Below are 25,363 nucleotides of genomic sequence, written 5' to 3' on the forward strand. Positions count from 1 at the left end.
TAAAGTTAAAAATATTTTTTTGTAAAATAATATTCTCCTAATTTGAATTTAATGTATCATGTTTACTTAAAGCAGTTTGTCACTTTTATTAAAGGCATTAACTCTTATGGTAGAAATGTGAAGAAAATCAGTATTTCAGTAAGTGTTTTTAATTGAACTATTGTGTTAACATTTTTGAGAGCTTTGTTTAGATACAATTTTTAAACCATATAGTGCACACAGTTAAAGTACACACTTCACTGGACTGTGGTGCACACCTGTAGTCCCAGCTACTCAGAAGGCTAAGGCAGTAAGAGGATTTGACCCTGGGAGTTTGAGGTCAGACTGGAGAACATAGCCAGACCCCCTCTCCTAAATAAATGAGTGAATGAATGAATAATTAAGTGGAATTTAGTAAATTCACAGAGTTGTGCATCACTTTCATCCCCACTTAAAGAAACTACACACTTTTTTGTCATCATTCCCCTAATTCTCCCATTCCCTTCCTGCCCCCAGCATTTCATTAACATTTACACTTAAGGTTGAAATACTTATTTCCTACCCTTAGTCTATAAATCTTAGGTTCAAGTCTTGTATGTGAGTTTCAACAATCTATTTCTCTGTCCAAATATTCACATCTGGTATATATGCTGTATGTAAAGGAGCTCCAGATTTAATAATTTGAATATTATCATTTTACTATTCTTTCTTCAAAACATAAAACTTAAAAACTAATACATTGTTTGAAGAGAAACAATGGCTTTATTGACAGAATTGAAGTCAGCAATCCTTGAATTAGTCTTTGTTCAGTGTTTAGAGAAAGATCTCTACCAAATTCAAATTGAAATAAACCATATGGAATGAATCTTTCTTGTAATTTAGATTAGGTATATTTAACTTATACTTCTTGACCTAAGTTATTTTTAATATTTAGACAATAATAATAAAAGTAAAGTGACAATGTATTTGAATCTTTTAGAATAGAAAACCCCATGTAAATGACAAGTAATGGTATATACTAGTAATCTGTTTTGATAAATAGAAATGTTATATGAACCACTTGTCAAAAACGAATGATTTTTTTTATTTCTATAATTTACATTAAATTCTTGCTGGTACAAAGCAGTCTCTATACATAAGCAGTAAGATGTATAATGTTCTTATGAATAATACATTAATAGCCTTATAATCAAGATTTCTGATAAACTGCCTCATATCTGGGGACACACTGTGATTAGACTGCTGAGTACATTTGATAGAGGACTTTGAGACTAGTATACACTCTTTGTATCATCAATTGCCACAAACACAAATTTAGTAGATTTCTTATCTAATTAAAATGGGGACTTGGATGAATCTATGGCCAGACTATGCTTCTTCTCTCTGATCATCTTTGTGTATTCCTCTTTGTATATACGTGGCATGAGGTATATCATTTATGTGTTTTTGTGATAACCTAATTATAACATAGGCATACAAATGGATTACTGAAGTTCAGCTATGAAAAATTGGCTCTTCCTATCACTTAGATTTATTAACTAATGAAAATTACTTCTTATAGGTTGGTTAACTTAAAGCAATAAATGTGCTTGATAAATGTTTGTTGAATAAAACTAATGAAAATGTTAAGCAACAGTAGATAGTAAGACATAAAATACTAATGTAAGAACACAAGGGGTAGTCAGTATCTTGAATAGTAACCAATCAGGAAAGTAATAACTAGGAATTTCAGTCAAGACAAATCAGACTTTGCAGATGAAACATCAAATTAAGTTTTTTAAAAAAGTGGAGCAACGGCAACATAACTACATAACTGCTGTAGTCTACTGGCTATGAGGCAATGCCACATACAAGCCATCTGAAATATGATGACTATATTTCTGGTCAGAAATACACCTTCTGAGAAGGACATAATGATGTCTAAGCAGCTGGTAGCTTACAGAGCTTAGATTCACATTGTGTCTGCATTTATGGCTGCTGCTAAGTCTTGGAAGACAAAGCACACAGTCATACAATTATTATTAAAGTCTACCTTCCCCCTTAAACTGTTCCAGGTATTCTATGTTTGGGTACAGTTGATGGTGGCCTTTGATGTTGTCCTTACTGCTCTGTTCATGGTAGAAATACCAAACCCATACTGCTATATAAGTGTCTTTGTTCTTTAAGGACACAAAATCCTTAAAGAACAATGGGACCTATACAGTAATGCCACAGGAATCCTTATACATGCAAATTAAAGAGAAATTTAAGTCTGTTTTATTGTTTGGGATACATGGCAACTCATGTATGACATTCATTGAAAGAAAAATTTCCTTTCCTAGAAATAGCGGTATATTTTCTGTTTCTTTCTCTCTCCCTTTTAGATTTTATACTCCTTTAACTTTTCCATGGAATTATAGTACTGCACTCTGATCACTAATTTATGACATATGCAGTATAGTTTGTCCAAATTTCAGTCCTGTGTACAAATACCCTGTAGCTAGTGTTTTACTTACCGAAATTACATATGAAAATTAAAATGGTTTTTAGAAGTGTTTTTTTAATCTTTGTTTATGTGGTGCTGAGGATCGAACCCAGTGCCTCAAAAATGTGAGGCAAGCACTCAACCACTGAACTACAACATCAGCCCTAGAAATGTTTTTAACTCGGCATTGTGAAAAGGAAGCATTAGGGTGTGCTTCTCACCACCACCCTCCAGCCCCAGTTGGAGTTCTGCATCCTGTGACTACTACCTAACTCATTTAGCATTGAGATACTACCTCAAAATTATTAGATTCTTTTTATGCTTGATTTACCCAAATGAATTTTAATCTATTTCAAGAAGGATATTCTGATCATGTATCAGAACAGTTTGTCTTATATGTAAAAGATTCTTGATTTAAAAACCAAATTTTGTTTGAAAATTTACTCTTCTTTCTCTGTACCTCATATATATAGTCAGCAGCCAAGTTGGGTACTTTTTTTTTTTTTTTTGGTAATGGGGATTGAACTCAGAGGCAGTCAACCACTGAGCCACATCTCCAGCCTATTTTGTGTTTTATTTAGAGACAGGGTCTCACTGAGTTGCATAGCACCTGGCCATTGCTAAGGGTGATTTTGAACTCATGATCCTCCTGCCTCAGCCTCTCAAGTCACTGGGATTACAGGTGTGCACCACTGTGCCCAACCATCAAGTCTGATTCTTATAAATATAATTAATAGTCAGTCACCCTTCTTCTTCATTTGAATTATTACTACTGCTGATATTGGGATCCTAGTAATTTTTCAATTGAAATGCAATAACCTATTTGGATTCTTTGGTTTTTGTTTTTGTTTTCCCCTAATTCTCTCCAGACTGTCCTCTCTGTAGTTTCCAGAACTACTTTCAAAAGTGAAAAGCTAGGCTTGTCAATCCCTATTTTAAAACTTTTTGCTGGCTCTATGTTGCTTCAGAATTAGATTGAAACTATCTTTGCATACAAGGGCCACTACAAAATATATTTTCTTCCTGTTTCTGTGGCATCAATATTCCCCACTGTTTTGGTCAGCTTTTGCATCACTGGGACCAAAATGTCTGACAAGAACAATTTAGAGGAGGGAATGTTTATTTTAGCTCATAGTTTCAGACATTCAGTCCATGGTTGGTGATTCCATAGCTCTGGGTCCCAAGTGAGGCAAAACATCATGGTGGAGGGGCATGGTGCAGGAACACAGCTCAGAATGTAACAACCAGAAAGTAGAGAGGGAGCTCTGCTTACCAGGGACAAATATAAACCCCAAAGACACATTCCCTACTTCCTCCAGCCAAACCCTACTGTCTACTGGCCTATTGTTACCACCCAGTTAATCCATATCAGTGGATTGATCCACTGATTAGGTTGACTCTGAAAGTTCTTGTATTGTCTCACACATGAACTTTTGGGGAATTCCATATCCAAACCATAATACCCACTCTTATGCCATACTAACCTTTTCCAATGGCTATAGTCTCTTGATTGGGTCCCATACTCTGTTATTTCTTATATAACTTATCCCCTAAAAACCCAGCTGTCTCCCACCCTACTCCTTTGCCTCCTCTTATCCCCCAATACACACCCACTTTCACCACATAAACATATTCTTTTGTTTTCCTTTGGTACTGGGGATTAAACCCAGGGACACTGAACCATATATCCCCAGCCCTTTTTTATTTCTTATTTTGAGACAGTGTACTTCAGCATTTCTGCTGCTTAAGAAACACATAATTGGCAGTCTGAAAATATTTGTTAACAAAAACAAAACCCCACCATTTTATTTTTTCTTCTAGTCTATTTCTTGCCTTACGGCAAGCAAATCCCCAAACATGCAAAACAGATGCCCGTTTGGGCCAAATAGATTTCTTTACAAAAATGACCAACTTGGCAAATTTAATGATGCTGAGAATTACATCACAAAGTCAGTCTATTCAGAGGGAGAAATTGGTGTTAATTTGAAGGCTTATAATACTAACATTTACTTACTGTTTCTATTCGCTTTCACTTATATATTCCAGGTTTTATTGTACCCATTTCAAAGACCAATTAGATGTGTTTTTAAATCTAAAAAAGCCTATGATTTATATCATTTATTTATTGAATACATAATCAAAAGGACAGATTCTACTTATGTGAGATTTTTGCTTTTTTTAGATTTGGTGTTCTAAAATACCAACTTGATATTCCTTATATATTCTAGGTATTAGAGAGATCATTGGCTGAATTGACGTAATAACAAGCCTGTTATAGAATCCAAGACAGTGAGTTATAAAATATATCAGAAAAATAGTAGGACTGCAGATCACATACATTTACAAACTACCAAAACTAATTTACTTTAATATATTCTGTGGAATGTCATTCTCTCATCTATTGAAGAAATATGTAGAACCATCTCTAATCTAGAAGTTAGTAGTTTATCATGTGTATAGTGCTAGCATTAGTATAGGGAACCTTTCCAACACTTTTTTTTTAGTTGTAGATAGACACAACATCTTTATTTATTTATTTATTTTTATGTGGTGCTGAGGATGGAAACCAGTGCCTCACCCTTGTGAGGCAAGTGCTGTACCATTGAGCCCCAGCTTCAGCCCCTGCCCCCGCCCCCCAACATTATCTTTTTATTAATTATTTCATTTTACATACGTTTTAATTCTAGAAAGTTTTTAATATAGGGCTGGGATTGTGGCTTAGCGATAGAGCACTTGCCTAGCAGTTGCAAGGCGTGGGTTCGATCCTCAGCACCACATATAAATAAATAATAAAGCATATTGTATCCAACTATTTTTTTAAAAGTTTTAAGTCTAAAAAGTGCATGCTATGAGAAAAGAAATACAGTATGTGGGATAAAAACTCTGATTCTAGAGTCAGACACATCTGGGTTTGGCTTGTAAATTAGCACTGTTTATATAATCGTAAGCAAGTTACTTATCTTCTCTGAGCTTTAGTAACCCCATGTAAGTGGAACTAACGGGAATAATAATTGTATCAACTGTTGTGATACTATATGAGACAGTCTTTGCAAGGCAGTACTTAAAAATGAGTGCCTGGTTTATGTGTGTGTGGTGTATATGAGCTCAACAATTGTTAATGATTTCATGTGCCAAACACATGGGAAATAGCAGTTAATAAGACAGCTATAGACTCTACACTTGAACAATTAAATAATTAGAATTTAAATGGTTATTATGATTAAGGAAGTATAGAGTTGTTCATTGATGTAGTAGGTCAGAGAAGAAAAGACCCCTTTCATAGGAGCTGAGACGAATAGACTAATTGAATAGGTAGATCCTTAGTTAAAATAAACATATTTATAAGAAGATTCATACTATAGTACAACTTTATTATATCACAAAGATCCCAGGATTTTCCCCAAGAACATTAAAAGTCTCCTGAAATGAGTGTCTGTCACTTAGCATCAAATGAGGTGGAAGTGAAATGTGAGGGCTGAAAAAACCTCTGGAGTAAGAGTTAATATTGGGGAAAATATTAACTGGGGAAAATATTTTAAATACTTAGCTGGAGAAATAAGGGGCTATGAAGAAGAGGAGATTTATTTATATATATATATATTTATTTATATATATATATATATATGCAGATTAACTTACTTAATACTTACAGCGACCACTTGAATTAGCAATTTGATTCCTGTTTTATGAATAATAAGACTGAGGCATCAAGAGGATGAGTAATTGAGCTGATGTTTTGTGGTAATAAGTGGAAGAATTGGAGCTCAAACTCTAGTAGAATTATTATAGGCTACACTCGTATCCCCTTTGCTTTCAGACTCTAAATGATGTCTTAGACAGTACTTGCTCACAGGTGCTTGCAATCTAGAAGATAGTTATTGGTCTGGGCTACAGCTGGTAGTGAATCATTATGCAATCCTTTATGTTATTAAGTTAGCAACCCTAAATGGTCTTTCTGTCTGATTTCCCCCATGCAGTATATCTTTTCTGCTTACCTTTCTCAGATCCTTGCCGCTTCTGTCCTTGCCAAAGAGGCCTCCTAGTATTGTGTACCATTTAATATTTTTAGAGGTATAGGTTCTTTTTAGGAGTTTCACATTTATTTTTCATATGATTACTTTCTCATATTATGGGGATATGAACTTGCATGCTGTTTCAGACTGTATATTAAAAACTTTGAGAAAATATAAATTAATCATCAAATTTCTCTTTAAATGAACTTCAAGAGTGTTCCTTGTAATGAGAAAGGGCTTTATATTTGCGTTTGCATAAAAAATAAGATTCTCTAATGGTCCCATGTTCTCCAGACTTAATGACTTCTCTGAGTTTTGTTTGCCTTAAATAAGTTCACCTTTGCCTTAAATAGTTCACCTTTAGTAAAGATCTTATTTTCACCAGCTACAAGTTACTAGTGCACATTAATTCTAATGGTAGAATTCGTTGGGGCTATATTAACTCTTCAGTAAACATATGCTCATTTTTTTAGCAAAATCAAGAAGAAAGAACATATATTCTGAAAAAGTTCATAAAACTGTTCTCAACTTTATAACCATCATGTGCCACATTTTAATGGAGAAGAGACGTTCAGCAATGTTAATCAGTTTTCCTCCATGCCCAAAGTATAGGTTAACCTGGGTACCTTGAAGTATGAGTCTGAAAGGCTGCTATTTGCCATCTTCCTTTGCACTGTTTTTACCTCCAGTTTTTCTCCTGTAGGCCTGTTTTGATGCTGGAGAATAAAAAGGTCTAAACAAGAAAACAGGCTCCAGATAATCCATTTGAGAAACCTATCACTAGCCATTTCCTTCCTTTCATTTCCTCTAGACTAAATTAAGCAGACCCAGTGATTTCTTGCCAGGCCATTTCTAAAATCAGCTGTGTTTGACCTTCTTTGTTCCCTCTCACCAGGCTCTCATAACCCAAGTGCTTCTTGAAAAAAACAAAACTGTTTTGCAGTAAATATCTTATCATGGGCACATGCAGAAAGGCTTACCTGAAAGAGTATCTATGCTGAAGTTGGTGGCTGAGCCTACAGGGATGAGCTCCCATTCACTTATATACAGGGGAAAAAAGAGTTTTTGAAAGAATGCTCTAGTTAAGAAAAAATGTTGAAAGCCAGTGGGAACTGGAGCTGTAGGAAGCCCATCTTGAGCCATGCCATCTGGGATGTCTTCTAACCTTGGTCCCACATTCCCTCTGCCTTACCCAAGCCATGCTTCCCTCCTGCAGTGTACACATTTCTTCACATTTCCTGACAGTCTCAAGAACCGCACCACTAGTTAAAAGAACTACTCATGTTTCAGTCTTTTAGAATCTAGTTAGCTCTTTCATTTCCTTTTTATTTACTTGTGATGATCAAACTTGCATTCCTTTACGTTCTCTGAGTCTGGATTATCTCAAGATTTTTTTTTAAGCTGCTAGGAATGTTGTAAGAGAGCTCAGGATCCCTCCTGTAATGCTACCTTGTCTTCTAAATAGGATGAACTAAATGGAGATTCAGTCCTGTAACCAAAAAAAGGAATCAGTGGGAAAATCCAAATAAAGGCTGTAGTATATATTTAGGAGTGTCCTACCAATGTCCTTTCTCAATTTTGATAAGTATACCATGGTTGATTAACATAAAGGAAAGCTGGATTAGGACATACAGAAACTCTCTACTATATTTTGCAACTCTTAAGTAAATTTTTAAAAATTCTAGTAATATTGAGATCAAGATTTTGCAAATTTGGAATATTTAGTTGTACGCCAAAAGTCAAACATATATAATATATGTAGCCATACACTAGATTTTCCAACAACATTCTTGTTGTAAACCCATCACACTATCAGAAGTCAGTTAAAGCTAGACTCACATTCCCAGCTCTGCCTCTGCTGGCTGTGTTAATTTGAGCAATTAACTGATTCCTCTAAGATTAGTTTTCTTTATTGTGTGAAAGGAATATCAATTCCTGCCTCCTGTCTCGAATTATCGAATTATCGTGAGAAAGTGTGAGAGAACAGCCTGGGGCCTGCCACATGATAGACCCTGAAATGTTGCTCTCAGTAGCCCTCAAGGCTGGAACTCTGAGAAAGTAAAATTTGGGTTCTTTTTCTCACCATAAATTTGTTTCTACTTCTTAAAACTGTGCTTTCCCTCCTTCCTTAAGTATATAGGAGGACCTGGCTTTCTACTTTTCCTGAGAATAGGACAAAAGAGCTAGTGCCAAGATGAATAAGGCAGGATGTAAGCAAAGATGGTTGGCAAAGGCCCTGCAGTTGACCTTCCTGTCTCTGGCCTCCCTTTCTGGGCTTATCCCCTTCAAGCAGGCCTAATACTAGGGTCAGCGTTCACTTGTCAGCCCAGACAAGTAGGACAGTAGCCCCTTCCACAGTTTCTAATTTACCTGTACTCCTACATTGACTTTCTCAAGCACATGGTGTTTCTAGACACCACCCCCATCATGAGTTGATGGGCTTTCCTCTTATGGAATTTCTGATGTCAGAGTGTCAGAAATTAGAATGTACCTTAATTCTTCAATTCAGTGAACATTGAATACTTGCTTTTTTTTTTTTTTTTTTTGCTAAATCTGGTATAGCACCAGATGTTAGAATACTCATTCTCTAGTTTGCAATTAAGTAAATAGATAATTAGCATGATCTAGTTTATAATTAAATAATAGAAAAATCAGTAAAGAAGCCCAAGTGTTATAATGGAGAGAAATCAGGGTACTATAGGAATACTTTTTTCCTTTCCCCTGTCATCTCTGAGGAAAAGTTCTGAGCTCTAAGGTCCAGCCCCCTGAAAGCTGTTAGACCTGGAAGAGTTTTTACATATTACTGGTTCATCTGTCCTTGCCCAAAGCAAATTCTCTTCAGTTTCATAATCTCAAACTTGCTTTACCTCCAAGCTTTGAGACAGTCAAGACACTTGAGATGCTAGGACGAGGAAAGAAGGAAACTGCTGTGCTAAGACTTCTCAGGTCCTGCTGTAAACTAGTGGGTGGTGAACCTGGAATTTGGGAAAGATGGAAAGATAAAGAAATTGTACAGGAAACCTCATATATAGATCCTTAACTTGGGTCCTTCGTCTTCTAATTTTTCATATCATCATAGCTCTGAAAATAAATCATGTTGATACCAGTTATGTCCTAAAAAGCTACTCAGAGGAACTATGTCTTCCACATGCGTGCAGCTTCTTTGTTCCTTTATTATAGTATTAATCAATCTGTATTGCATTTATTTTTAATTCTGTCAGTCACTAGCTTGTGGGCATGACACAGCTTTGGAGAGCTTCAGGATAGGGAAAATAAAAGTACTTTATGTGAGTTTTGTTCAATTGTAGCAGTGAACTCCTTACAAACCTTTGATTCTCTATCTCAAAACTACTTCAAAAGAGTATTCAAGACTTATGTCCTGCTTCTATCCTTCAATTTTTATATCACCCTCTTTCACCCTACTCTCTCTTCCCTTACTCCAAATGGGTCAAAAATGACACAGTCCCACTCCTTGTGGGAGAGTTTTCCAAAGGGTCCAACCTCTAATTAGCATCACAAAGGAATTGGTCCTTTGATCTTTTGAGAAGTCTTTTCCAGCACTCTCAGGTCCTCTTACCATATTACCTAAACTGTAGCTTATAATTTCACTCCTTTTGGCACCATGTTCCCACAAGTTTATAATTTCATTCTTGTGATAGCCTTGCCCCAGAACCTGAGTCCTTTAAGTGTTATTGCCTGTAGCTGAATAACTGAACATAGACATTTATGTAGGTTATGGAAATATGAAGAAGCCAATAAAGCTGGCATCCAAATCTTATAAAGGAAAAATAGAAAGAGGACCACCGGTTCATTCTGCCTTTTTTTTTGGGGGGGGGGTTATCTATTAAGCCTCTTAACTCACCATCCTCCTGCCTCAGCCTCCAGAGTAGCTAGAATTATAAGTGCTTATTTCTTTTAAAACTAATGTTACAGGTGAAAAATAATAGAGGAATAGGATGATGTCCTTTAAGGGTAAGAACGTTTTCCATATGGGGAACAGAACCATAAAAAATTTTACTCCAGGATCCCCATCTATAAATTGGACTACTGGGTAGCAAATTTATGGACTTGCCAAAAACACTTGTATTATCTCTAAACAGTTCTTAAGGTACCACAGATGCTCAGAACAAATCTAGCCTATCCTGCTAATGAACATGCAAACAGTTTTTCCCATCTGCCACCTCTGTCTAAAAGGTTAGGGAGGCCTTCCTCCATAATCACAAAGAACATAATTACTGTCTACAGAAAAGTCACATACAAAGGCCACCAGCCCTTGCAAGCCACCAAAGATTAACAGCTGCCTCTCCTTTGATTGGGAGAGGTAATAACAGTTACTCTAGTTAATAATTGGATGGATTCCCAGGCCATGTACTTCAGATTGAGGCTGTCATTTTTTTTTTTTTTTTGCCAGCCTTTAGCTAAGCTGGGTTATTAGAATGGAACTGCTAATCCTATTAGTTGTCAGTCTCACAGTGGGAGAGAGCAAGGGAAGGCAGATCCATTAAGGTGTTATGCCACATTCATAAGGAAAACCAAATATTTCATCTTTGGAGGTATTTTTTCTCAATCAAATCAGAATTATAAAGCTCTTTATGAAAGTGTTTTCCAGTTTCACATGTCTGAATGCAGAGTGTTTAGAAAAGAAATAAAAGGGAGAAGGAAAGCTACTTAGTTCACCTTTCTAGAAAGAGATATTTTTAATGATTGAACAAACTTAGCTTGTTACCTACAGTGCATACATCCTGATTGGATAGGTTGAGGTAGAAGAGTTTAGGCTTTATAATTTAATACATAGATACAAATAACTTTGGGAAAAGTAGAAAATAATAAGGGCTACAAAAGAAAATACAGTTAAATATCCAGAGAGCTTTGACTTTAGTTGAGGGGATCAGGAAGGCTTACTGGAAGAGGCAACATTTGATCTGGGTCTTAAAGGATTGAAAGATAGCATTTGAACAGTACAGGTGGAGAAGGTGACAGTTTGGATGGAGAGAATAATTATGGTAAAGTATTTTTTTTTCTGGATACTGAGAAAAATGGGACAAGTATAAGACAGTGTATTTGAGGAGCATCCACTCCTACTGTGGCATTAAGTAAGGCATCCAGAAATGTAAAGAGAACCATATACAGGAAATACCAACTGATTGGCACAAAAAGTTTGTGTGGTGGGACTAGGAAGGAACAGAAGATAGGAAGCTTTGTGCATCCTTTAGGTCTGCCTGGATTGTTGTCTGAACTTCTTTTGTGTTCAATGTCACATGCTTGAGAAGCCCTTCCTCCTTCCTTCTTTGCTTCCTCCTTTCCTTTCAGCATTGGGGTGACTCATTACTGAAGTAGCTTGATTTCCCCCTTTTTTTTACCCATAAGTTAAAGAAGTCATCTCAGATATCATAGGATTGTTTCATTTATCTCTGATATATAGAGAGGGGGATGAACTGTTCTTCTGAGCTATTAAGAAGTGGGATTCAGTGGGCAGTGTTCCTACTTGTTATATGTATACACCTCTATATTGTGTTAATCTATAATATCTCATGGGACCTTTTGCTATCTGAGAGATATCCTTTCATTTGTTCATTCTTTTGTTGAATCACTCCTCCATCAGATATTTACCATTGCTGTTCTATGCTAGGACTAGGGCAGGGAAAGAAGTCAGACTACACTTAAGGAACAGACAAGAAAATGGGACTGTAAAGTAGGACAGAGCCAATGAGATGGGTAGAAGTTGATGTGGGACATGAGGGAGAAGTTAGGAGGATAGTGAGCAATACCTCAATCTGGCCATGCTCTATGAAAAAAGAATGCAGGGGTGACTTGTTGCATCTCTAGCCCCAAAGTGTTCATAATCAGAACCTTGCTTCACTCCTAGGGAAGATTTGTAAGATTTTTTTATTTCACAGTTAGTTTTGCCTTTTTGCATTATTTCCTTGAAAAGTTGCAAATGAAAAATTTAAACTTCATTTTCCAATAGTACATTAGGGTTTTTTTTTTTAATTGGCTTTATTTGAATGGGTTTTATCCTCCTGAAACTAGCTGATTTTTGGTCTGCTCAATGTCTATTAGAGTCTATGACTTAAGTTTTTCATGAGGTCACATCTATGTTGTTGGAACAGCATAAAAGACTTTAAGTTTGGGGCTTTTTTTTTTTTTAGGCATAGATGTATACATTAAAATGGTCTGCTTTTACTCAGTCCTTTTCCCCCTCCACTTCCACATGTTGATTCAGTTCCTTTCCATTGTGGAAGGTCTATAGGAACAGCAGTGCTGTTGCTGTTTCCCTGTGGACATATAGACCAATCAATGGATGCATTTGCTTGGCTTGAAGTATGATATACTTTGTTTTTGAACTGAGAAATACCAATACATAAAGGCATTACACTACAATAAAGCATAGGAGGAGAGTTTCATTCCTTTCTTGATGGTTTTTATGGAGGTTCAAAATGAACATGTCCTTCAGCTTGCAAAACTGAATCTCATTCTTCAGTCATGAAGCTAAGTCACAGAGGAAAAATATTCTATGAAGTGAAGAATGGAGGATTTATCCTAGGATCATACTAGATAAATTATTGACTGTGTTTTCTTAGTTACAATCATGTAAAAGTATCTTTGTCCGTCTTCCCTCTCAAACTATCATTGAAAACCCTTGATTGAGCACTGAGTGCAGTCCCCTTTGATAAGTGTTGGGGGTATGGTGATGAAGTAGACATCATCTCTGGCTTCAGCAAGCTCAGAATTTAGTGTAAAGACAAAGATGAAATGGTAGAAGATCATGAAGGACCAGTATACGCAAAACACAAAAGCATATGAAGAATTTGGTTGAGATGCTGGAACATGCAGGGAAGATGAGTGTTAAAGAAGGGTCAGATTCTAAAGAATCATCAAAGGTATGTGGGCCTTTTATAGACAGGGAAAAAGAAGTCATTGGGGTATTTTAAGCAAATAGATGTGATCCCGTTTACTCTTGAAAATATTTCCTTATAACATACACAAGCATCCAAAGCAGGACTACTCATATACAGTCTGCAGGCCAGTGCCAGGCCATTGTTACCAAAACATGATGAGATAAATACACAAATCAAAAGTTTTAGCAAATTGACAAGGTGATTTTCTGTTTCTTATACCAAATGTTATATAAAATCTGGGCTCCAAAATCTTTCAAATATTTTTGGAAGAATCACAAGGCTATTTGGCCATAGCTACTAAAACTGAACCTATTCTCACTCTGCAAACCACTTCAATACTTCTATACTATAAAATACTTTATTACTTCTATCAGTATTTCATTTGTATTATATTACACAAAAGAATCAATCTGTAATGGAGTAAAAAATTTTAAGAACAGAAAACTAGCTTTTATCCTAGAAACAGTGCTATAGAGAATGGACTGGTTGGGATAAGCCTGGACCCAGTCATACTAATTGGCATGTTGCTGTAATACCTCAAGCAAAAGGGTATGAGAATGCAAACTGACATGGCATTAATAGAATGGGAAGAAGTCAAGAGCTATAACAGAAGTAGGATTATCAGAATTTGGAGACTGAATCAGTGTGAAAACTGAGGAAGAAGGAAGAGTCTAGGAAAATATATTTTTGAGGATCTGCTGAGAGTTGAACCTTGATCCCTGTGCATTACTGTGATAGCATGCTATAAAACTTTATTTTTAATTTTGGAGTTTTTTGGAATATGTAAATTAGCTGTAACTCATCCAGCTATAGGATTATGACTATTGCAGTTTTCTGTGTACATACGTGACAATAAAAAGGCTGTATTATTATTTTCTATGTATATTGCTGTCACATCACAAGGAAGAAAGAATGGTAGCAACATTTACAATTTAAATAAATGACTAAGCTTTTTAAAATTTCTGATTGTAAATTTTATTGCAAAAAATATTTTTCATTTAATAACAATCTTTGTATGTTTCTGGCATGGGGAAGAGAAGAGCAATTCTTCTCTTTAGTTTTTAATTGTTAGTTTTTAATCTTAGAAGTATGTATTCTTACTGGGCATGTTGGTGAATGCCTATAATCCCAGCAACTCCAGAGGCTGAGGCAGGAGGATCACAAGTTCAAGGCCAGCCTCAGCAACTTAGCAAACCCCTGTCTCAAAATCAAAAAGGACTGAGGATGTAGCTTAGTGGTTAAGAGCCTCTGGGTTCAAACCTTAGTACTGCTCTCTACCACCCCACCAAAAGTGTGGGTTCCTATCTAGTTTCCATATTGATTTATATAATCATAAAATGTATTTTACTGTGCACAGAGAAGGAACAATGCAATGATTAATATACATACTTGATTATACTGCCAAACTCCAGACATGCTGGAGCCATTAATTGATAGATTAATGCCCAGAACATCAGAAGAATCAGGCACACATGTTTGACAGAGTCTACATATTCATATCTCTCTCCTATCCGTCTCAATCACCAACCAACAAACACACACTTTAGTGTTTCAAAGAAGCTTCAAGGCTTGTTGAACTGTAGAATGCTATTAGAAGAGGTAAAAGGTAGTATTATAATGGTGGGGTTATATTAGTTTGCTAGAGCTGCTATAACAAAGAATCACAGACTGGGTGGCTTTAGCAACAGAAATTTATCTTCTCTCAATCCTTGAGGCTTGAAGTCCTAGATAAGATGCCAAAGGTTTGGTTTCGCCTGAGGCCTCTCTCCTTGGCTCATAGATGACTGTTTCTCCCTGTGTCTCACTTGGCTTTTCTGTATGTAAGGCGTGCCCCTAGTGTTTTTTCTTCCTCTTATAAGAAATATTAGACATGTTGGATTAGTACTCCATCCTAACAGTCTCTTCAAAGAACTTATCTCCAAATATAGTTATATTCTGAAGTACTAGGGTTTTTGAAGTTTGGGGGACACAATTCAGGTTGGAATAGGTTGCATCCTATTTTTTTTTTTTACATAGATGATGCCTATGCTGAAAACCAAAATGGTGTAGCAGAGAATTGCTCTTCTCTTCCCCATGCCAAGACATGCAAAGAAAGTGAAGAAGTTCCTTCACACAAAAATTGTATAAAATACAGACATAGTATAAAAATAATCTAACCATTTTAGCTATATATTTTCTTCCCATTTCAGCTACAGTTGAGTTCTGAAATGTTTGCTGAGTGCTCTCCCTAAGGTAGCTGAAATGAGGAGAAAATATATAGCTAAAATGGTTACATATTAGATTTCTTGTACTACTGAAGAAAAACATTCTAATCCAGAAAAATCTGTGAAGTCAATTTATCTTCTTAGGTAGTAATTAAGATTACAAAATGATGTGATTTTGTAAGTAATTGCTAAAAAATTCTGTATAAGATGGCTTTTTATCCTGCCTTGAAGTTCTTCTCCCCCTTCCCTCTTTCTTTTGCCTGACTTAAAACCTTAACTTGCATATAGAAACCTTTCCTGACCCTTTCCCCAAAATATAATTGCTTCCTCCATTAATCTCATTTAAAAATCTTTTATCATCAAGTACTTAAAGTAATGTTATCTATAATTATGTAACTAATGTTGATTCCATTCACCAAATTTTAAGCTTCATGAGGGACAGCAACCATACCTCTTATTTTCACCACAGTTAACTTGTATTTCTTTGCTCTAAGAAAACATTCAACGTATATTTGTAGGGTAATTAAACTAACAGAATATTCCCTACTACAAATAAATATTTCATTTGGTTGTAATTTCATCCCTGGGAAATTGGACTGACTTCATTTGTATTTCTGTCTAGAATGTGGCAGATCAGATTGCATTTCAAGTTGCTGGTGGATTAACAGCCCTTGAACACATCCTTCAAGTAGTGGCCCCAGCCACAAATGTGAACACAGTTTCACGAATTCCTCCTAAGTAAGTACAGTTTTTAAATCTGTCTTTCACATTCCATGTGTGAGTCATTTCTGCCCTATGATTTCCATATGGGGGACCACAGGAAAATTATGTGTATATTTGGTTTTGAATAGTAAAAGCTTACACTCTCTATTAGGGAGAAAACAGAGGTACTTGATTTCACTTACAAAATTCAAATTGAGCCGCAAAAGCCTTTATAAGGAAACCTCTTTGTCTACAAATTACTCTAATCATTGGTCAAGAAGAATTGGTGAACTACTGAGCAGTTTTGCTTCCAGAAATTGAACAGAAATAAATAGAAATGAATATTAATAACAGAAAATTTAATTTTTTATTAATTTAAAAAAATTTATATATGACAACAGAATGCATTACAATTCTTATTACACAAATAGAGCACAATTTTTTATATCTCTGGTTGTATACAAAGTATATTCACACCAATTCGTGTCTTTATATATACTTTGGATAATGTCCATCACATTTCACCATCATTTCCAACCTCCTGCCCCATCCCTTCCCCTACCCTTCAACAGATGAATAGATTTTTTTAAAATATGGCATATATATATATATATATATATATATATATATATATATAAAATGGAATGTTACTCGGCAATAAAAGAGAATAAAATTATGGCATTTGCAAGTAAATGGATGGAGTTGGAGAAGATAATGCTAAGTGAAGTTAGCCAATCCCAAAAAACCAAATGCCGAATGTTTTCTCTGATATAAGGAGGCTGATTCATAGTGGGGTAGGGAGGGGGAGCATGGGAGGAATAGACAAACCTCAGAAAATTTAATTTTTGTGTTGTGTGTAAAAAAGGAGGTAAGTACATTAACAAACTGAAATTTGAAGAAATTCCATGTACAGAAAAGCACTCTAAGGCTAAGATTTCCATAATCTAAATTCCCAACCAACCAGTTGTTGGAACTGAATAGCACTTTTGTCATTAACTATAAATTGTTCTTTGTCATAAGGATCCTGTACAGCATTTGGATTTCATCTCTGCTTTCCTAATTCTTTTACTCCTTGGCCACTGAGATATAATAGTATAGAGGGTTATTTTAGAAGTATTGTATTCCTGTTTTGTTAACAAGTACAATTTCTGGGCTTTATTGGAGACTCTTATTTAGAGGATTTAAATGAGATGTTTTGATAAAAGTTCATTTATACCACTGAGAAAATTTTTTACTATTTAGTTAATATAGTGAAGGCAATATGTCAGTTGTCCATTGGAATACAACAGGAGAGAAAAAGTCCAAAAATTTATCTTTTTCCCTGAGAGACATTTTAGTAAAATAGAAACAGCATTGGTTTTGGATTCAGACAAACTGGGGTTCTAGTTTGACCTCTACCAGTTACTAGCTGAACGAATTTGGGCAAGTGGTTTAATCTCATTGCATGTGTTTTGACATCTGGTAAAACAGGGATGATCGTATTCAATTCATAGTGCTTATAAGGGGGATCAGTTCAAATGATGTATGTAGGAGCTCTTTGTAAACTGTTAAGTGTTGGGAGAAAGTTTTTTAGGTTATTGCCTTGCCTGATTTAAGACAAGTGTAGTCTGCTTGACTGGAGATATTTCCAAGTACAAACTTTTGGTCTTTGTGCTTATCAGTTTTAAAATCAGAGCATACCCATCAGGGTAAGATTGTCCCATTTTAATTTGAGGAAAAAATAGGTCTGCTCCTGCTGCTGTGGCTTTTATAAAGTGTACCTGTGTATTCATATCACACAAATTAATAAAGGTGCTTTTTACTTTTTTACAGTATATTATTTTTTCTGCCCATAGCAAATGAGCCCTATTAAGTAAAGCAATATTAATTGAATATAATAAAAAATAAATTTAGAATGATTTAAAGCAGAGCTTTACTTACTAGAATTATCATTAGCAAGATATCACAAATTGATTCTCCCAAGTAAAATAAAATGAAACTTGTGACTTTATGCAGTTTACCCACTTGACAGTATTGCATCTACTTGATCTTTGAGTTGATGAGACAGAAGTTAATTTTTATTGAGTGTCTTCAGTGCCTAGAATGTGCTAGATGCTCTGCGTGTATTGCTTTGTTTACTCTCAGTCACCAGCAACCACATATATGGTTCACTACCAGATGAGGGTTGGGAACACTCATTTGGAGTACGACTGCCACCTGAGAGAACTGTCATGTTCCTTTAGAAACAGTGCTCGTTCCTTCCAAATGGCAGCAGAAATGTTCAGAATTGCTCTCCTATGACTATTATGATTTTGTCCCCAAAACCTTTTTTTTTTTTTTCCTTTCTCTTGGGCTAGTGTAGAGGCTGGTGTAGTTCATCTTAGAGTGGAAAAGAGACATGTCATTGTGTTCCAGAAGCAGATACATACTCTTGGGCTCTCAGTCCCAATGCCTAAGGCAACCATTTTTATGGATTACCTTCACAGGATCAGTAGTACGCATGTGTGCTCATGAGAATGAGATTGAAATAGATCCTGTCCTTAGGGAACTTAATCATGAAAAAGTGAGATATATTAAGTTCTAAAAATTCGTAATGCCCTTCCTATGTTACCTTTATGAAATAATCGCCCATGTACTACACACAAGACTCTTCAAAAAAGGAATGTTTTGCTATATATCTGGTGTCTCTGGACTTAGTATCTTGAGATGCCTGGCTCATGTACTTGCTTTATTATTATGGTTTCTTGAGTCATTTGGCTGTTCTCTGTGGGGCTCAGCTACTATAAAATCTTTATCTTTATCTTCAGTTTACAGCACAGTCCAGACATTCCGAGTTTTCCCTATGAGCTTCCTTTCCTATTACTCTTTCACCTCTCTTTTTGACTTGACATTATTGCCTTAGCTCTTTTTCTTTTCTTGTGTCCTTTTGTTTTGTTTTTGTTTTTTTCCAGAGGATTTTGAATACCAGTTGTTCTAGGGATTGTACCCATGCTTAAGCAGCTGTATTTTACACCAGGTGATGCTTCCTTTACTGGTCATAGCTGATTAAACTCAAAAGAGGGGACATTTGATTCAAGAAGAACCAATCTATAGAGCAACCAATAATATAGGATTTATAGTCCAGTATGAAAAGTTAAACTGGGCCAATCAAGTTTCTCTCTCAGGAATTGGCAGTTAGGAAATTGCATAACTTCAAGTCAGTTTTTCCTTGGGTATTTGAACTTGAAAAAGTATGTATAAAAACTTCTGGGATGGCCATTACTGGGCTGTGTGTACTCCCAAGTTTAGCAGGACTAAGGAAGGCCTTTTGGGGCCAAAAAGAAAAAAGAGGAGGCCGGACCTGGAAATGAAAGCAGGTCCAGTCCACAGAGCTGGCATTGTTCCTGTCCTCCTGAGGTCTGATGGTTCATGTTCTCCTCTATTCACCTGAAAGTCCCCAGTAGGCTTACAATAAATAGCTCTTTTTACTTGAAATATTTTGAGTAGATTTTCATCCCTTCCAACCAAAAGAGCCTGAGACTTTTAAATACAAATATTACATGTTCTTTTAACTTTACATTGTATTGAAAATATTTGACTATGCTATGAGCCTTTCTTGGAACCTTGTAATTGTTTTTCTAAGTCCTTTCATATTAAGGAAGTATGAATGCCTACCTTTGAAAGTAGGAGTGAATAGAGAAAGTTAACTGTGAGTTCCCTAGGATATAGTTCTTTATGAACATTAAATGGCATTCTGATAAGCTGGAGCTCACTTAACTTTCTTTTTTTTCTACTAATCACAATTTGAAGAATCTATATAGAAATGACGTATATTAAACTTGCTCTTTCTAAATCCCAAAGTAAACACACTTAAAATAATGCATCTACAGTGAAGAGCTTATCTTAAAAATCAAAGAAAATATATTATGCATGATTCTTTAAGAATATTATATAAGTTCTATAAGAATAGATAACATTATTCCTCAGATTCTTTGTAGCTCAAGTATTACCTTCCTACAAGCCATTGGATCCCAGATTAAATATCTCATTATTAATTTTAGAATTAGCACTTTATAAACAAGAAAAATGTATTTTCTCAGATCCTGCTGTCTCAGACGTGATCATAATGGCCACATTCCAACTTCTTAATTTAAAAAGAAAATTGTTCATGAGAAACTTAATCATTTCACCAGTGCTATATCTGAAATTTAGAAGATTGCTGCCTAATATGAAGATAAGGTTCAGATGTTCAGAAGGTGAAAAGATCATAAGAGTAACCATCCACAGATGCCTCTTTTCCTCACTTTCTCCCTTTTCCCCTCAAATTCTAGCAGGATTTTAATTCTGTAGCTACAAGATAAAGGTTTTTATATTTTTAGGTTAATAATGTGCCTTTATTGATAGATTTATCAGTGTAGTTTACTGCTAGGGAAAAAATACAGTGTTTGTAGAAGACAAATGTTAAATCATCTTACAGTGCTTAACACAAAGAATAAAATCATTGGTTTATATCATTCTGAGGCAGGCATTTTTCAAATTGCAGTTTCATTCTTTTCAAGGAAACCAAAAATTACTCCATATTACCTATCTACCCACAAACACGACATACTCCAGTACGCTACAGTACGCTATGCGGGTTTTTCAGAGCATTGCATGTCTCTTATTCCTCCCCCACCCCCTCTCTTTCACTGAAAAGAAATGCAAAACTTTATTCCAGAAGGTGTTGTTGTTTTACCTGAAGTGCCAGTTCTGCTACTAAAGATTGAACTCATACTTGATAAGGAAAAATTGTACTAGTAGGCATTAGATTCATGTTTTCTGATAAAAGCAGCAAAATTGAGACTTTTCTAACATAACCCAATCTACATTGTGGCACTTGCTTTCCATGTGGAGCTATCAAGTATATTACATTTATTCAACAGCCGGAGTCTTTGGCATGTTTTTACGAAATTGTGATTTTATATGAATGAAGAGATTAAAGCTAAACTAATTTTCTGAACTAGACAGAGCATCCTAATCTGGTGTTCTCCTTTCACTATCTTTATTGGCTGCTTGGTATCTATCACCCAAGAGGTACTATCAATCTTTAATATTTTGTGACTTTCTTCTGTGTTCAGGTATTTTTGTCTTCAAAGAGCTTACATCATGGTTGGGAAGATAGAACTAAATTAGTAAGGTATTCTATACCACACAATACAATAAAACAAAATTATTTAAAGTATAAGCAGAAAAGTACTATATTTAGTTCAGGGTTGGAATCTGTGAAGGTCCGGTTTGTACTTTTTTTTTCCTAATTTGTGAACATAAGCTTTCACTGTTTAATAAAAGTAAAATACAATTTAATTGATATTATTAAAAATACTGTTTTCATTTCTGTGAATTGCTGAGTGTTTAGTGTTATTCTGTTTGTTTAGTTTTTACCTTTTGTTGGGGAAGAGTATTGTTTGGTTGATTGGTTTTGGATTTGGGACTTACATTTTGTTGGGAGTTTTTTGTTTGTTTGTTTGTTTTGTAATACTGTGGGTACAAGAAGTGATCTGTGAAATTAGTCCTTTTTTTCACCTGACAGGTTAAAGACAAGAGAAAAAGCTAACAGAAACTGGGAAAAGTGAACCAGAATCCACTTGTAGCTGTTTGTACTTATGAGTCTTAGAAAAGAAATAACATGTCTGTGTACCTGAAACACCTTTTTCAGAACTCAAATCAGGTGGAAAATTTGACATATATTTCATCAAAGGATTTACTTCCCATAAGTTATAGATGTAGATATTATAGAACTAGAACTCATATACCCACCTCAGGGTGTCTACTAAATTATGGGCTCTCATAACATGAATAAAACAATATTTGCAAGTGCAGGTGAAATGTAGAATACAATCTACTGTTAAACAATTGCTTATTCCTTGCAGGATTATTTTAATGTAATTTTAAATATTTTTAAATAAAGGTTTACTAAAATTGAATAACTTTCCTCAGTAGACAATAAAAATTTTAAAAAAAAGTTTTGCAAGCTAATTAGCCATAATGATTGATAAATACTCCTCTTCATTTGACATATTGAGGTATTTTGTTTATGTCTCAAAAGGCTTTACAGAGATAGTTACAGTTGACAGCTGTTGTACCACTAATAAGATTAAAGTAAAGAAATTAGTTGTGTCAACTTTAATCTGCTGTTTAAAACTGCAGACCACCTGGGGTCTTCTCCAGAGCCAGCATGTTCATCTGTGAATTTTAAATTACATAACCAGATCCTACTTAAACACATATCCAAAGACTTGCTAATCATAGCTGTCTTATATTAACAAATTTATGTTAGCAGTAAAAATAATGCTTTAGCTTTAGAGTTTAATATTAATATATTAATTTGATGCTCACCCTACATTTTTAAATGTATTATTGTAATCTTTGAAACAACACTTTCTCAGGCAGAGATTAATTTGAGGAAATGCAGAAAGTCTAATTACATTGGTGCTTAAAATAAATATGATTTCCCATCTAAAATCAGAATATGTCTCTATGGAATAATTAAATTATTTATTCTATTTGTGTTGAATTAACCAATTAAACAGAAATTCTTGAAATAACACATCTAGTTGAAATTTATTACTCTTTTCTCTGAGGTATTGTTAGTTTGATTTTAAAATTAATTTTGGTATTGTTGAAATATTACATTTTATATGATATGCAAAATAATAATTATCTGTGATTATTATATTAAGTTGGGATCTAAACTCAAGTGTAGGATGCAAATAATTTATATCGCCACAGTGGTTGGTTAGTAAGCATTATTAACATCTCATTTAAAAAAAAAACATTTTGAACTGATTTGCTGTTGCAGCATCTTTGCCTCCCCCATTCATTGTCCCCTCCTGCTGGTAAGTGTTCCAGCATGGAAAAGAATAGGGCGGCAAGGCTGGGAAGGCAGTGTATATACATTACTTACTAGTTAACACAGTGCCATAGATTTTTTTTTAAAAAATCCCTTCACCCACAAAATATCCACATATCACAATTATTCATTGCAATAAAAACTCCAAGATTGTGTCCCAAGTTCAGCTTCTCTGTGGTCACAAAAATCAAAATTGAATAATTTCCTCCTCTTTAAATGTTTTACAAAATTCGTTCCCCAAGCTTTCTTCTGAGAAAACTTTTTTTTATTAATCAAGACTTCTTTATCTAATTGTACTGATTTAATATATTTAATTTGGTCAATAAAATAAGATCATTAAAATATTTCTTTATGCATGAGACCACATATATTACTTTTTATAAGTACATTTTTCATGTCAAATACTATTTTTATTTAGTTCTATTTAACACATTTATTCCAGTCAGTACCATACATTTAAAATCTATTTGATACAACAGACCCAAAATAAACACCAACAAAAATTTTCTCCCTTGCCACAGTAAATAACTTTATAAACATAAGTCAGCAGTCTTTTTTCTGTTAACCAACTATAATTCTCCATGTTTCTCTGTAAATCAAAAGTCAGTATTTTAGCAACATATACTACATAAAGTCATTCTTTCTATGAAGATGTACCAGAAGATGGATTTGATATTATTTTTTTGTATACTCTTTTTTAATATACTGTCTTTATGTTTGTAGATGAAAACTGTTTTTGCTTGTTTTTAAATTTTAAAGATCATAAACTTTCCATGTGTTTTCTGTCCTGAGAAGTTTGATAGGTTTTTTTTTTTAACCTGTTTTGGGAGAATAAAATACTGTAGTCATTGATTTGTGTCATCAAGATATATTTTCAGTTCTTGCTGTGGATCAGAAAGTGTCTTAGATGTTGTAGACACAAAAATCAAATAAAACAGGCAGTTAATGAACTTGCAAAAGACTTGAATAGATTTTTCACCAAAGAACATATACAGATAACATATAAGCACATGAATATATGTTCAAGGAATTTAAGAAATGCAAATTAAAACCATATTGAACTACTTTAGCAATCAACCATAATCGCTTAAAAAATAAAACCGATAATATCAAGTATTTTTTTTTCTTTTTTTTTTTTCATGGTACCAGGGATTAAATTCAGGAGCACTCAACCACTGAGCTCCATCCCCTGACCTATTTTTCTCTATTTTATTTAGAGACAGGGCCTCAATGAGTTGTTTAGTGGCCTTGCTTTTTGCTGAGGCTGGCTCATGCCTCAGCCTCCCGAGCTGCTAGGATTATAGGCCTGCGCCACTATGCCTGACAATACCGGCAGTACTTATGAGCAGAGAGATAAGTTAAAATTCTCATATCACTGATGAGAAACAAAATGATACAGCTACTTTGGAAAGAGTGTATAGTAAGTTTCTCATAAAGTTATACATATACTTAATGTATGGCCCAGCCATTCCATGCCTAGGTAGTTATCCCAAAGAAATAAAAATACATGTTCTCACAAAAACTTGCAAATGAATATTTATAGAAGCTTAACTCATAATCACCCAAAACTGGAAATAATCCAAATAGTTTCACCTGGTGAATGAGTAAACAAACTGTAAAACATTCGGTGACATACTACTCAGCAATATAAAGGACCAACAGGCCCAAAAACAAAGAACAGAGATGCGGCTGCCGTGCTGGGTGGTCCCTTCTCTGGGCACTACCTTGGTTACCTCTGCCAAGAGAATTTCCATGCTCCCTCCGTGGTAGCTGCCGCTGAACTGAAAGTCTCCTGTCAATCAACCGCTGCTTGCACCGCTACTGCCATTGCTGCTGCGTCTGATTCCGCTGCTGCCAACCTGAGATCACCTGGAGGTCTTCTTTCCGGGTACTGCTGCCGCAGAAGAAACCACTGCCTCGGATGCAACTGAAGCCAACACTGCTGCTCATCATGTGGTGATGCTGCCCCCACAGCTGCAATTGCAGCTGCTCCTGATGCATCCGCCACTACTGCTACCCACTGCCTGCTGCCAACAACCACCACCATTACCGCTACTGCCATGGCCTAGAGGACTGTTTCAGGGGAGACTCCAGGTTTGGTTACATGTGGCTGCACCCATTTTGGGACAGCAGCTGGGGCCTGGGTGCCTTCAGGTTTACCACTACAAGAGCCTGTTTCTGGGGACTCCAGCTAGGACCTGCAGGTCCAGTGTGGGGGTGTCTGCAGATTTGGAGGAGCCGGGGGTCTTCCTGCT

General features: G+C 35.3%; 1 protein-coding gene across 5 annotated transcripts in view; it reads left to right on the forward strand.

Annotated features, from left to right (window-relative positions):
• Scaper (S-phase cyclin A associated protein in the ER) overlaps positions 1-25,363 on the forward strand; it is a 433,811-nt gene that overhangs the window by 288,624 nt on the left and 119,824 nt on the right. For all 5 annotated transcript variants that reach the window (XM_077799449.1, XM_077799452.1, XM_077799448.1 and 2 more), the window contains one exon: positions 16,182-16,297. In XM_077799449.1, coding sequence (XP_077655575.1) covers positions 16,182-16,297 — 116 coding nt within the window. The remainder of the gene's footprint in view (positions 1-16,181; positions 16,298-25,363) is intronic.

This window comes from Urocitellus parryii, chromosome 6 (assembly GCF_045843805.1).
Source record: "Urocitellus parryii isolate mUroPar1 chromosome 6, mUroPar1.hap1, whole genome shotgun sequence".
Taxonomy (NCBI): Eukaryota; Metazoa; Chordata; class Mammalia; order Rodentia; family Sciuridae; genus Urocitellus; species Urocitellus parryii.